The sequence below is a fragment of the Dermochelys coriacea genome, chromosome 8, assembly GCF_009764565.3.
Source record: "Dermochelys coriacea isolate rDerCor1 chromosome 8, rDerCor1.pri.v4, whole genome shotgun sequence".
NCBI lineage: Eukaryota > Metazoa > Chordata > Testudines > Dermochelyidae > Dermochelys > Dermochelys coriacea.
In genome coordinates, this window is record NC_050075.1 from 8,655,576 (window position 1) to 8,669,324 (window position 13,749).

The 13,749-nt window shown below is 37.2% G+C and overlaps 2 protein-coding genes across 2 annotated transcripts in view; one reads left to right on the forward strand and one right to left on the reverse strand.

Annotated features, from left to right (window-relative positions):
* MAPK9 (mitogen-activated protein kinase 9) overlaps positions 1-13,749 on the forward strand; it is a 104,197-nt gene that overhangs the window by 53,981 nt on the left and 36,467 nt on the right. The window lies entirely within an intron of this gene.
* LOC119859744 (rho GTPase-activating protein 24-like) lies at positions 8,519-13,325 on the reverse strand. The gene is made up of 2 exons (XM_038412257.2): positions 12,722-13,325; positions 8,519-10,048 (listed from the first exon to the last, which is right to left on the reverse strand). The coding sequence occupies exons 1-2, from the start codon at positions 13,078-13,080 to the stop codon at positions 9,796-9,798; spliced, it is 612 nt and encodes a 203-aa protein (XP_038268185.2). The 5' UTR covers positions 13,081-13,325; the 3' UTR covers positions 8,519-9,795.

A 13,749-nucleotide genomic window follows, 5' to 3' on the forward strand; every position in this document is an offset into this window, starting at 1 on the left:
CTATAAATATTAATTTTGACTTTCTGTATGACAAACTCTACATAAGTTAACACTGCTTCACACACACAGACTTATGAAATATTTAAAAATAAGTGATTAAATTTAGTTACAGTTCTTATACTTAACTGCTCACTTGAAAGGAGAAGTGGATAATGGTTAATATTCAGATTATTATATTTAAACATCACTTTAATTATGTAAACACTGAGTAACTGAATGGCATTGCAGAAATGGAGTGTGTTTTAAAAAGTTGATTTCATTTCATTTGTGCTCAATCACTTTTCCTCAAAAACATGACTAAACTAAGAAATCAACCATTTTGAAAGCTGAGTGAGCAGTCTATACAATGTGCTTTGAGGAAATACTTTAATATGAAAGATTTTCATTTTGTTAGACTTAAAAAAACCCACTATGTCAAAATAAGGTTTGTCTGCACAGATCACATAAAATATACCAGTCTAACCACTGGAAATGCAAGCCTTTGAAGTTTGTTGTATCTTATTTCTGGTAAGGATTTAAACTTCTTTATCAAAGAATACAAGCTAGATAAACTCAGAATCAACTAGAAATTGTTGACTAGTTGGTTGTGAAGATACAAAAACCTGCTAGGGACCAGATTGTTTTTGGGGTGGTGGTGTTTTAAATCCTAAGAACATGTGGGTATTTATTCAAAATTATGTAAAAAATATGATTCCTCCTTCAATTGATTAATATTTTCTGAGGGAAAGCTTTTAGATGGACCTCTGCCTAATACTAAATCAGTTTCCTTTTTGGATCTGGTTTTACTTGACTCTTGTCATAAACTTACGATTTTAGAAATAGGATGGGGTTTAGAACTTCAAAATACAACTTATATGTCCATTGTCCAAAAGTGGAGTGAGTGACCCATTGCAATATGGCAGAAGTGCACTGTACTGATTTGGCATGCATTGTAAATTCCTAGAAAATTCCTCTGGTGCTCAAGTGCAGACAAATCTTTACTGAGCTTAATACCAAGTTGGCAGATAGGTTCAGTTTTGCAGCAATATAGTTTGTATGGGGTGTTTCATTTGAATTGTGAAACTTAGAGTGGAAGTACTTTTAAGTGAAGAAACACTGAGCAGCCTTTGTCTGTAAATGCTACTTTATATATAAAATTGATTCTATCAGGGCTTGATGCTAAACTTAGTGATACTGTGTACTTGGATCCAGATTCTTTCCTGGGATGTGTATTGTGTGGCTCCCATTTTAAGTTAATGTGTTGTGTGCACTTGCATCCAAATGCAGAATTTGGACTTAAATTATGTTCCGATGGCTGATTCCCTGATCCGATGAAGTGAGCTGTAGCTCACGAAAGCTTATGCTCAAATAAATTTGTTAGTCTCTAAGGTGCCACAAGTACTCCTTTTCTTTTTCCCTGATCTTGGTAGTTTCATTACTTCTCCATGAATGTCCTTGAGTTCATTTGTTGTTGGGGGTATGGCAGAAGTAAATTTATTCTGGTTCATTATCTTATATATATTATTTTAGATTGTCCATCACATATGTAATAGTGATGTTCTAAATACGCATTATTACACAAATCTATCAAATCAAACTTATTCGTATGCCCACTTATGTATGCTGAAAATCTCTTGAGCTACATGATGTTAATATGATTTAAGTAAGCAATCTTTTCTCTTAATATTTGTATTAGAGGTAAGTGGAGAGGCAACCAACCTTTGTATTTGTGTTTTCTAAAATGACAATGTTTATTTTTGTAATTATAATTCTGCTTGTGGATTTCAATCCCACAAACTTGCTCTCTTGATGTGTAATCAGAACATATATATTTTAAAAAGTACAAAATCAAAACAGAAGATTCTTTTTTGGGCTCTGTTACTGAATATATGATAAATTAGTTTGGTCCCAAAATTAAAAAGCAGAATATTGAAGATGTATTTAATATTTAAGATTTTACTCTGTCGTGCTGCTGCTTAATTTTTGAAAAGGTGCTTGCAGTTTTGCACAACAAAAAAAGTTTTAATTGCAGTGTGAAGCACTTTAGGATTCTTCTAAACACCATCTTCACCTTTTGTTTTTATATTGTTTTGCATGTTAAAACTGTTTGTTGTAAATCTTGATGTTCCTCTTTGTGATCCTGTAATTAAGGTTGAATCAGCATTGTACTTTAAACATAAACCTATTTTCAGAGATTTAAAAATTTGGGTTTACTTTTTTTTAATAGGCTAAAACTTAATGCACTGTAAAATGTCAGTTAGGAAGCATCATTTTCCCAATTCTAAAATGGTTTGATTAGCATCATGGTTGCCTGGCCATTGTTTATATAGATATTATAGTTTCTTGATTCTAATAGCAGGATAAGCTAAGAACATTAGGTCCTTTATTGAAACCAGAGTCTATTAATGCATGCTATGCTTCAGAGGAGGGTTGTTGTTTTATGGTAATGTCCATACACTCTAATCAGGATCAAGGCTTTATTGTGCTAGATGCTGCACAAACACACATGCACGCATAGTCGCTGCTCCTAAGAAATTGTTCTGTGGTACTGATCCTTCCAGTGGGGAACGGGGCTTAGAGTATCATCAGCCAGGAACAGTAATCAGCTAGTACCTCTATTTTTTGTTCTCGCATGCCCTGCTAAAGACGTAATAGCTGAAACATTGATGGTAATATTTGTTGCTCTCCATATTTATGAAAATGAAGCTAAAATTATAGTGCTTTATAATAGCACACTGCATGTGCTCACGGCTGTCTTCGAAGGAAAAAATTGGTAACTTCAAGGTCGTGTGTGCAATATTTTTGTGAATTTCAGATGCTTGATTGGTGCTAATTTTTTAAATGAAATTGGCAGATTAGCAATGTGGTTGTCACTTTTGATTATATATATATATATTTTCAAATGGCTGGCAGCTTAAACTATAAGCTGGCTAATGTGCATTTTCAACTTTTTCAAATAAAGTTCAGAAAAATTCTTACAGTAGTTTACATTTCTATGATAGGTTAATGCATTTTTGGAGCCATTAGTTTATTGGATGAATAAAAAACTTAAAAACAAAACTCTATCGATACATAACTCTTTTTCAAAAGGCCAAAATTATATTAAGTACTGATAGATCCAGAAGTGCTGTTCTAGTCTTTCATGTAAGAGATGTGCTTAAATAGAGACAAATAAACACAAGGTTACTATAATATGTCCAGTACAATGATGCCTTTCCGGTCTATAGATTAAATTACAAGGATTTTACTAGTTTCCATCTGAGTTTTTGAGCAAAAAAGAAATGGATATCAAATGCAAGTACATTACAATGATTTAACAGCTTTTAATACAAACTGTCAAGTCCAGGAAATTCAGTCTACAGTGTGACTGAATAAATTGTAGGTGAAATATCAGCCTTAACAGAATTTCCTGGATTTTTCTGATTTCAGTCACAAGCATAATGTGTTTATATTTATGAAATGGTTTGTGTTTGCTTAGTTTTAGCAGGTGTAATTTTTATGAGAATGTTCTGTATAAGGTATTTATGATGTGGATGTTTAACATTTGCCTAATCACATTTTGAAACTTCTGTTCTCTAAGAATTTTTTCAAAAGTCTTCATTTATGTTCACTCCCACCAAAATGTGTATGTTATAAGTCCTTCCGATGGGTCTACCAATTATCACGAAAAATAGCATCAAGCCCTAACACACATCTTGTTCAGAGTTTATGGCCTTTATTTTAGTTACAGTATGGTATGTGATTTCAGAAGAGATGTGCTTTCAAGTCTAACTGTATAGATACATAAAGTGGCCTATTCTGCCTAATAAACCTGGCTTTGATTGCCATATCTCATTCTTGATGCTTGTGCAATAGGGAAATGTTCTGTGTAATGGCAGTGGCTATTTTGTCTCATGCTGGATTTTGATTTCAAGAAGTTTAAAAGGTATTTTTTATGGACATCAGTCATTCCTTGTTTTCAGACTGATTTCAAGGAAGCTAGAATTTTCATAAGAAATGTTGTCAATAGCTAACATGCTAGCTATAGCCTCATCTAAAATTTAGTTTCCTAAGTTTTTTTCCAAAAGTCTTATTTTAGAACATCAATACTAAAACCACTGTAAAATTTCAAATAAATATGTGAACTTAAAGTATGTGAGAAGCCTGTTTCATTTACTACAACAGTGTTACCTTTTTGTCTTCAGTTTTCTTGCTTTGAAGTTGCACATTTACTCTAGGCTGTTGCACTAGAAAAATATACACTTCCAGTCATTTTGTAAGATAAAAATTCAGTTGTTGTAAATTTCAGTTAACTAGTGGTTCTTAAAATGCTAAAATTAATAGTGTTAACTCCCAGTGAATGAGATTTTTTTTTTTTTTTTTTTAAAGAAACTGCTTGTAACTGTTTTCTCATGATTAGCTGGAACAGCCTGACATAGTAAGAGCAATTGGATATTATTACCAGATGGAAAATATACAGTGAGGGACAGATTGTGGTTACTCCTGGGGGAATTCTGCGCCCCCAAAAATGCAAAATTCTGCATATTTTGTTTGTCAAAATAATTCAATATAACCAGTCTCGCTTATTTTGGTAATTTATTTAATCTACCATACATGGGGGGAAAAATCACAAGAACTGTTCAGCATTTCTTTAACACATGAAAGTTAAGTTACATATACTTGGTAACCAATACCCTGCATTCCAGTTATAATCCTGGATTTTCATTTAAATTACATTACGTTTATTTTGGAGTTTGGTGTTCTGTAAAGTAGAATGTCACTTTAAATTGCTTGACTCTCACACATGAAAGTCATACCGTTTTGCTAATCATTGTCCTGCCTTTTTTTTTTTTTTTAAATGGATAAGTAAAATAGACCCTGAGCTGTAATCTAACCCTATTGTGCCTCTCTGGCATAGGGAAAAAAAGAGAGAAAGCGCATATAGACCTTACTAGCTGAGGATTCTGTTTATAGTCATTTACAATAAGGCTCCTTTGCACCACCACTATGGCAAGGTAAAGGAGCGTTAATTGACTAAAAATGGGAACAATTAACTAGCAATGGGAACATCATCAGCCTGCCAGCTTAGTTGTTACACTTTTGCTCTGCCTCAGGGACAGAGCCTGTTTTACACAGCCCTACGCCTCCAAGCCTAGGATGCAGCAACAGGGAGTGAGAGGGACAGAGTGACTCGTATCTCTCATTTTTCGCACGTAGGCATGCGCCCAGCCCCACCCCCTTAATATCTCTCCACGGACGCACATACGTGCACCCAGTTTCCACCCCTGCCGAGGTGATCTGCTGCAGGCTGCTCCCAGCAGACGTGTCTGGGCTGCCGGGGAAGGGGTGTGTTTCCCAGGGATTTCTTTGCTTCCCCATTTTTTTTTTTTTTTGTGGGGGAGTCAGGAAATCTGCAGAAGGTATGGATTCTGTGCCCTCTGCAGAATTCCCCCAGGAGTATTGTTGTGCTGAGTAATTAGATACTACTGAGCACTGTCTGCACAGTCCTGTACTTAGAAAAATCCAAACCTTGGTATTATTCTGTTTAACTCCCCTCACAATTTATAGATTTAGAAAATTGTTGCTTACATACAAAAAATATCAGATGATTCTCTTTTGACCATCTGATTAAAAAGTGAACTGCTGTTTTGTTCTGTTTAATTGGATGAGAGAGCCATACAGCTGCTTTCAAAAACTTTACTCAACCACAGTTATCTGGGCATGTAATTGTTCATTTTTCATTGTCAACCTTGTAAAAGGTAGGGGAAAAGATTTTGTGGTTGACCTGGTAAGTTTTTGTGATCATTTTGCAAAGCTGTTATACACTGCAATATAAAAAAGGAAGGTTAAAATCCAGAATTGCTACTACTTTCATGTTACTGAAGGTCGTCTACTTTTTCTTGAGTTCCCTGATATTAAATGAAGGATTAACGTAGCAACTTCTCTGGATGGATGGTTGTAGTTGGTTATCATATCCAAACTTGTGTTCTAGAGTTTGAGTTTATATAAAGAACTGGAATGCCTTACCAGATTATAAAAAGAAAAGGAGTACTTGTGGCACCTTAGAGACTAACAAATTTAGTAGAGCCATAAGCTTTCGTGAGCTACAGCTCACTTCATCGGATGCATACAGTGGAAAATATAGTGGGGAGATTTTATATACGCAGAGAACATGAAACAATGGGTGTTACCATACAGACTGTAACCAGAGTGATCAGGAAAGGTGAGCTATTACCCGGGCGGGGGAGGAGGAGGCGGCAAACCTTTTCTAGTGATAATCAAGGTGGGCCATTTCCATATTTCTTGTCAACTGCTGGAAATGGCCCACCTTGATTATCACTACAAAAGGTTTTCACACACACACACACACACACACACACACACACACACACACACACGCCAGTCTGCCCGCCGCTCTCCTGCTGGTAATAGCTCACCTTTCCTGATCACTCTTGTTACAATCTGTATGGTAACACCCGTTGTTTCATGTTCTCTGTGTATATAAAATTTCCCCACTATATTTTCCACTGTATGCATCTGATGAAGTGAGCTGTAGCTCACGAAAGCTTATGCTCAAATAAATTTGTGTGTCTCTAAGGTGCCACAAGTACTCCTTTTTCTTTTTGCAGATACAGACTAACACGGCTGCTACTCTGAAATTTAGCAGATTGTGTGTCAATCTCTCTTGATTGGGGGGAGAAAAAGTTTTTTCTCCCTCTACAAGATACTGCTTTCGACTATCTAGCTGAAGAGTTGGGAGAGCCAGTTCCTTAGACTATCTGATATTTGATGGCAGGATATTTTTCAGGTTGCTGGTTCAGCTGCAGAAAGACATCTTGTTTCATGAACCAGAACAGAATAGAAGAAGATAGAGCAGCCGGGCTGTGTTTGCATGGGGACATTTTACAAAGTATACTGAAATATGTTCCTTGTCTTACCTCTTGCCTTGTCTGTTCCTCTCAAGTTCTTTGGAGACAGCAGTTCAGGTATAGAAGAGTGTGGAGAGAGGTGAAAACAAGATAGGAAAGATTCTTGAGGAAAGTGGGACTTCAGGAGGTAAAGAGGCATTTGTTACACAAATGATCCGCCCAAAGGAGCTGCATGTTAAAAGGTGCAAAACTGAGAGTGGGAGGAGAGGAAGAGTGAACTGGTTGGAGTAGAAAGAGTGAAGAGCCCAGTTCAAATATTCAGCTAGGTGTGGTACTATGTAAAGCCTTGAAATGAGTGTGAAATTATTGAATTTGTGATGGTAAAAGACTAGAAACCATGGATAGTATTTAAGAAGGATATTGGGTGATGTGGTCAGAGAGACTAGAGAGTGTGTGGAATGGACTGGATAGCATATGCCTTACTCACAAATAAGGGTCTGTAAAGCCTTACTTCTGTGATTTTTACAGTTTGAACACTGAGTTCAAACGCCTGCTTCACTTGGAATACATATCAATGGATCATATAGAATGAGGAAGTGTTACAATCAGATGTTCTGCATTGGCACCTCATTCCTGATCTCAAACTTGTTCTTTCCTTTTCACAGAACTAAGGTTTATTTACAGGACTGAGGCTTCATGAACTGGCCCAGGTTCAAAGACTACCCAGATGATAGCTCATGCTCTGTCTCCAGTGAAAAATGTTCCACAATCTTTCTTTTATTAAGAATATTTTTACTGGCACAGTCTCTCCCTTATGCGTTATGAAGCGTGATGACAACACAGACTTCCTTATTCAGTGCACATATCAAGTCATATAACATGAGGCAGTACTTCTATGGAGTGCTGACTCATTCCATCAGCACCTTCACAAATCATCCTGCATGTGCACCTATACATTAAAATAAAAAGTGATCCAATGTACACGTACACAGAGTAAGGCTCCGGGATTTGTTTTTCATCCTTATGACATGGTCAAGTCAAACCTGATTTTTTTTCCACTGTACCACCAAATATACACACATGGGGCTAATGTCCCTGTCAAATCTCAAGCTTCTGCCTCCAGCTGAAGTGCAAGAGAAGCTTTTAACTAAGGCCTGGTCTACACTACGGGCCTAAGTCGACTTAAGTTAAGCAACTCCAGCTACATGACTAGTTTAGATAGACTTACTTTGATGTTTACACCGCACTGGGTCAAGAGGAGAAACTCTCCCATTGACATACCTTGCGCTTCTCATTCTGGTGGAATACTGGAGTTGATGGGAGAGTGATCTGTGGTCGATTTAGCAGATCTTCACTAAGCCTGCTAAATCAACCCTGGTGGATCGATCGCTGCAGCGTTGATCCCCAGTAAGTGTAGCATTACCCCTAAGTCACACTTCTGTTTTTCTTCCTCTTCACATGGGAGAAGTGTACCTTCTCCAAAACTGATGCACTGTGTATGCTCAAGCTTTCAGAAATATGTGCCCTTGGACTGAACGCACAGAAAATTTCAGCTTGAGAAGTAAGTTTTTGAGAAAGTTAGAAACGAAGACACTGTATAATGGAAATTCTTGTGGCCCTTAACTACAGACATCACCATACAGTAGGCATGTAACTGGGAATGTAGGTCCCAATTCAGCAAAGCAGTTAAGCACATGCTGTAAATTAAACATCATGAATAATCCCACTTCTATTCAGCAAAACACTGAAGTGTGATTAAAATTAAGTGCTTTGTTGAATACAGACCATAATGAGCAACTGGGGATTTGGTAGTCTTAAAATATTTACTTGTCCATCAAAAAATCTCTTTCCCATTGATTTGATCTCAACATGGCATATATCACTTGAGAGCTCATTATCTGAAAAATATCAAAGTAGCCTTAGTTTTTTTCCGAATAGGCTAACTAGGGACCAAAAAGGTTGTGTGTTTTTTTTTGTTTTTGTTTTTTTTAAATCAGGGAGGTTTATTACATAGTTCATATCGGTAAGTTTCCTTTAAAAATATTGTCAATGGTAAGTGATGTTCAAAAAGGGGAATTTTCTTTCTGTATACTTCATTATCTTTTTGGCAGAAACCAGCTGGAATTTTACTTTCTTTCATTCTGAACAGAGAAAACAATTGTCATACTGGTACTGAGGAGGAGGGGGAAAAATGCAACTAGCTGTAGGCACTGAAATGTGACTTAGAAATACGTCCCCCAGTTTTTATAAAAAAAATATCACTCAACTTTGTATTCTTCTTGCCTTTTAGTATGAACTGGCAAACAGTGACCATAATTACATAATTTATTGATTGTATCCAATCATAACACAGTCCATCAGTTATCCCAGTGTTCAGGATACAAAATATGTTTATTGTTCTGGTTTTGCTTCAGGAAAATACAAATTTTTAAACTCTCCTGTGACATGCATTTGAATTGACCTTGGTTGCGCATTAATTGGTGTTGATTCTAGTGATTGGAGAATCTACATTGGTAATTTAGAAGTACAACTGTAATATTTGGTTAGTTACTTTGTGGATGGGGAAATGGACAGACTGAAATATAGTCATTTCTGCTTTGCACAGGTTCAAATAAAGATTTTGTTTTTTTTCCCCTTCCACTGAGTGCTGAGGTGACTTTTATTAGTGTGCTGTACTCATTGCAGTTTTTGGATTGTCTTGAACAAATACAAGATTTTTATGTGAGCAGGCAAAAAAAATTGTATTGTTTAACACACAACTTTCAAAATGTGATTTACATTGTTGAAAATGAATAGTAGGCATTGCTGACTTGGTTTATTAAATACTGCAATTTTATTCCCTATTTGTATTAAAAGTTTAACGAAGTTTAGTTTGTAGTACTAAGCTTATTTTGTGGTTAGGAATCTAATTTTTGCATTGAAATGACAGTAACTATTTAATCAAATATCAACTATTTTGCAAACTTATCTAGTTAATCGATTTAAAAACTTTGAACAATTTTCGCTCTGTCTTCTTCACATCATTTGTTAATTCCCCAAAAGTATCAAAAAATTCTTCCATTTCCTTCTGGAGCATTTCATTTCTTCTTTCTGCATCTTCCCGTGCCCTCTCTGCATTTCGCATTTTAATCTCCACCAGACTGTACCACTTTCGTTGCTGACCCAGTTTTGAATGCATATCCTTAATCTCCAGTTGCAGCTCTTTGTTCCGCTGCTCCAGGCTGTTTGAAAGATAGACATTACAATTTATAGGGCTCTTTTTCCTGTCTCTGTTTCATGAGAAACCTAATTTTTTTTAAAACCTTTTGGTTTTAAGCATGTGATACTATAAATAGAAGTGTGTGGAGAGGCACTCGGTATCCCCATCGCAAACTATGTTGGGTCCCCCTTCAATATGTTGCTGATGCATTTCTCTCCCATCATCTGCATGATTTGTTCAAAAAAGAAAAGGAGTATTTGTGGCACCTTAGAGACTAACACATTTATTTGAGCATAAGCTTTTGTGAGCTACAGTATTTTCCACCGAATGCATCCGATGAAGTGAGCTGTAGCTCACGAAAGCTTATGCTCAAATACGTTTGTTAGTCTCTAAGGTGCCACAAGTACTCCTTTTCTTTTTGCGAATACAGACTAACACGGCTGCTACTCTGAAACATGATTTGTTCAGTTTCTGCTGCTCAGTAAGTTAATGTACCAAACCTGCTCACAAAGTTGTCCTTTCTTTTCAAAGGTAAATACAATTCTCCATTTTATACTCATGCTAGTATACCTTGTATTGTAGTGTAAAAAGCAGTTGTGTGCATTTCTGCACAAGCACCCAGATGCTTTGACTTGGGTTGTGTGCATTTCCTCTAATATTAAGAGTTATGGAAGGGAGGACTATAAGTCAGCGTATAGTCTTCACTTAGAACCTATATGCTGACCCACTCCCACAAACAAGCAGTTGGATTTTACATCAGATTTCAGTGGAATCTCACAAGTGTTCAGGATCCATGCACACACACTCTATCTAATGCTAAAAAAATTAACTATCAAAATGTGCTTTTCCATACTCTTGATTATTTAACTGTATTATTGTTGCTTTAACTTGCATGGAATATAGATAGAATCATAGAAGATTAGGGTTGGAAAAGACCTCAGGAGATCATCTAGTCTAACCCCCTGCTCAAAGCAGGACCAACCCCAACTAAATCATCCCAGCCAGGACTTTGTCAAGCCAGGCCTTAAAAATCTCTAAGGATGGAGATTCCACCACCTCCCTAGGTAACCCATTCCAGTGCTTCACCACCCTCCTAGTGAAATAGTGTTTCCTAATATCCAACCTAGACCTCCCCCACTGCAACTTGAGACCATTGCTCCCTGTTCTGTCATCTGCCACCACTAAGAACAGCCAAGCTCCATCCTCTTTGGAACCCCCCTTCAGGTAGCTGAAGGCTGCTATCAAATCCCCCCTCAGTCTTCTCTTCTGCAGACTAAAGAAGCCCAGTTCCGTCAGCCTCTCCTTGTAAGATTGATGGGAATCATCTCACACACGCAATAGGCCTCTGCAGTGGAACACTACACCTGTTCAACAGCAAACAGCCAGACAACTATTTTTAGGAAAGAAACTGAATGAGAATATCAAATTGAAACTGCAAGGGAGAACTTAGGCAGAATGTAGTAAGGATGGAACTAAAAAAGGAACATCTCCTTTATTTTCCCACCAATCCCTTATTTAATCTTTACGTTACTCAACAGAAAGGTTGATGTATCCAAGACCTGTGACATTTTTGTCTCGCATCATTTACTTTCCTTTTTATTGTAAGGCTAGAGCTGCATAATGTATGGCAAAGCAGTTTTTTGTTGTTAATTGCTTTTAGTTACATTCATCTGAAATGCTGAGGCTGCGGTGCTGGGCAAAAAATATTTTGTATTAGCTTACTCCCAGGGGAGGCTTAATCTTCTAGTGTTTGCAGGCAATACATTTATTAAGCAGGAATCATTAATCCCTTTGAAAGTGGGACTATCCTATGAAACTCAGAAACTTCCAACAAATCTTCAATATTGGGCAGATTGCACTTCCTCTCGTTTATTTTGAGGGCAAATTAAATATCCCCATTTGAAAGTCACTAAAATAATTATTTCAATGATTATATCACACTTTAAATATTCTATTTGGATAATTTATCTGAAATTTTATAGCTAACTAATTAGTGATTGCATCTGTTTAGAAGATATGGGCATTTTTTGAATAATAAACAGGTGGCATTGTTCAGCTGACTGAGCACAGACTTAGGAGCTGCTGCATTCTTGTTCTAGGTCTACCTTTGGCTCACTAAGCAGCCTAAGGTAGGTTACTTTTCCTATTCAATTTCCTGATACGAAAAATGAGGATAGTACTTGCCAACCTCCCCACTGAGCTGTTGCAAAGAATTTTCCTTTAAAGTTTGTAAAGCGCTGTGTAAGTGCTTAGTATTAGTATTGTTTATATCCTGGCTTATTTCCCCCCAACCCCAAACTGACCGCCCAAAGTACTGCTCTTCATGCTGACTGAAAGGGGTGAGAGGTATTCCACAGTTGACTACAGATTTTTTTTAATTTTTTTTTTTAAATCTTCCAGTTCTCCAAGAAATTTTAAATGCTTTGACATTTTCCAACCAACTCAAATGATACTAGCTTCTGTTAATTTTAAATAAATGATATTAGCCTAAACCCTGTAACATGAGTCAAAACTGGTCTCTTGTAAATACTGGACTGTGAGAAGCATTCACTTTGAAATGTGAAAAAACATTATTTCTATTGCAATAGTGTCCAAGGACCCCAGTTGGGGATCTCTGCATCTCGGCAGTAAAAATAGTACACACAAACAACACAAAATCCCTGCCCCAGAAAGCTAATAGTCTAAGATTCCTTACCTTGTAATTTTAGCTTCATACTCTGCCTTCTGCCTGGACATCTGCTTCTTTAGGCTGACAAGGTGGTGCTGCACTGAAGTTGAATTTGCTGAGAAGTCATTGGCAGTAGGAGATCCTTCACTGCTCTTGTCTCCTGGGCCATGTCCCAAGTTTTCCTGTAGCCACAAAACATTGGAAGTGGCTATGTTAGTTTCTTGGGACTCTTCTGGACAGGTAGACCTGGTTAAATATCTTGAAGTCGGGTTTTCTTCAAACATAATTTCACAGAGGGAACTAGTCCTGGATCCCTGACCAGTATTGCTCCTACTGGCTTTGCAAAAGAATCCGTTCCGTTTTGTTATAGAAGAAGTTGTTTTCATGCATTTGCCTCACCCTGGACTGTGAAACTTTTCTTCCTTACCACAGCTGTTTGAAGCTTTTCAAATACTTGGAAATTGTCCATTCTGTTGGAGCCTGGATCTTATTTCAGTCTCTGATTTTGTTTTTGATATGGAATGGGTGACGCCTCAAGTTGGTGTGCCAGTTCACTGTGCGCATGGTCTCATTGTGCTGGCTTGTTCTTATCCCCAGGAGACACCACCTCTTTTGTGTACCCTTCATCTTTTCTGTGCAGTTTGAATGACATCTGTGGGTGGCACATTTCATAGCCGTCTGAATTACTAGTTGCATTCTTCTCTGATAAATTTTCTGCCGGGGTAATCTTGGCTGTCAGTAACCTGGGGCAGAAGGGGATAGCTGGTCTGTATTCTACAAATACAAGGCTCCCTATGTTCCATATTGCACAGATTATGGAAGAGGCATGTTAAATCTGTTTTGGGTGCACTGTGTCTAGCCAGCCTGGCGTGAGAAAAATTGTATGAATGGAAAACAGCTTGCTGAGCTTTTTTATCACTGACATCAACCGTTGCACATTTTAAAGGAAGCAGAGAGTAATGGTTAAAGTAGAGCTATTCAGTCTCTCTCCAGCGCTGTTGTATCAAGGACAAGAACTCTGAGGTCAAGGAAGCTTAGGGCTCTTTTTATCTACT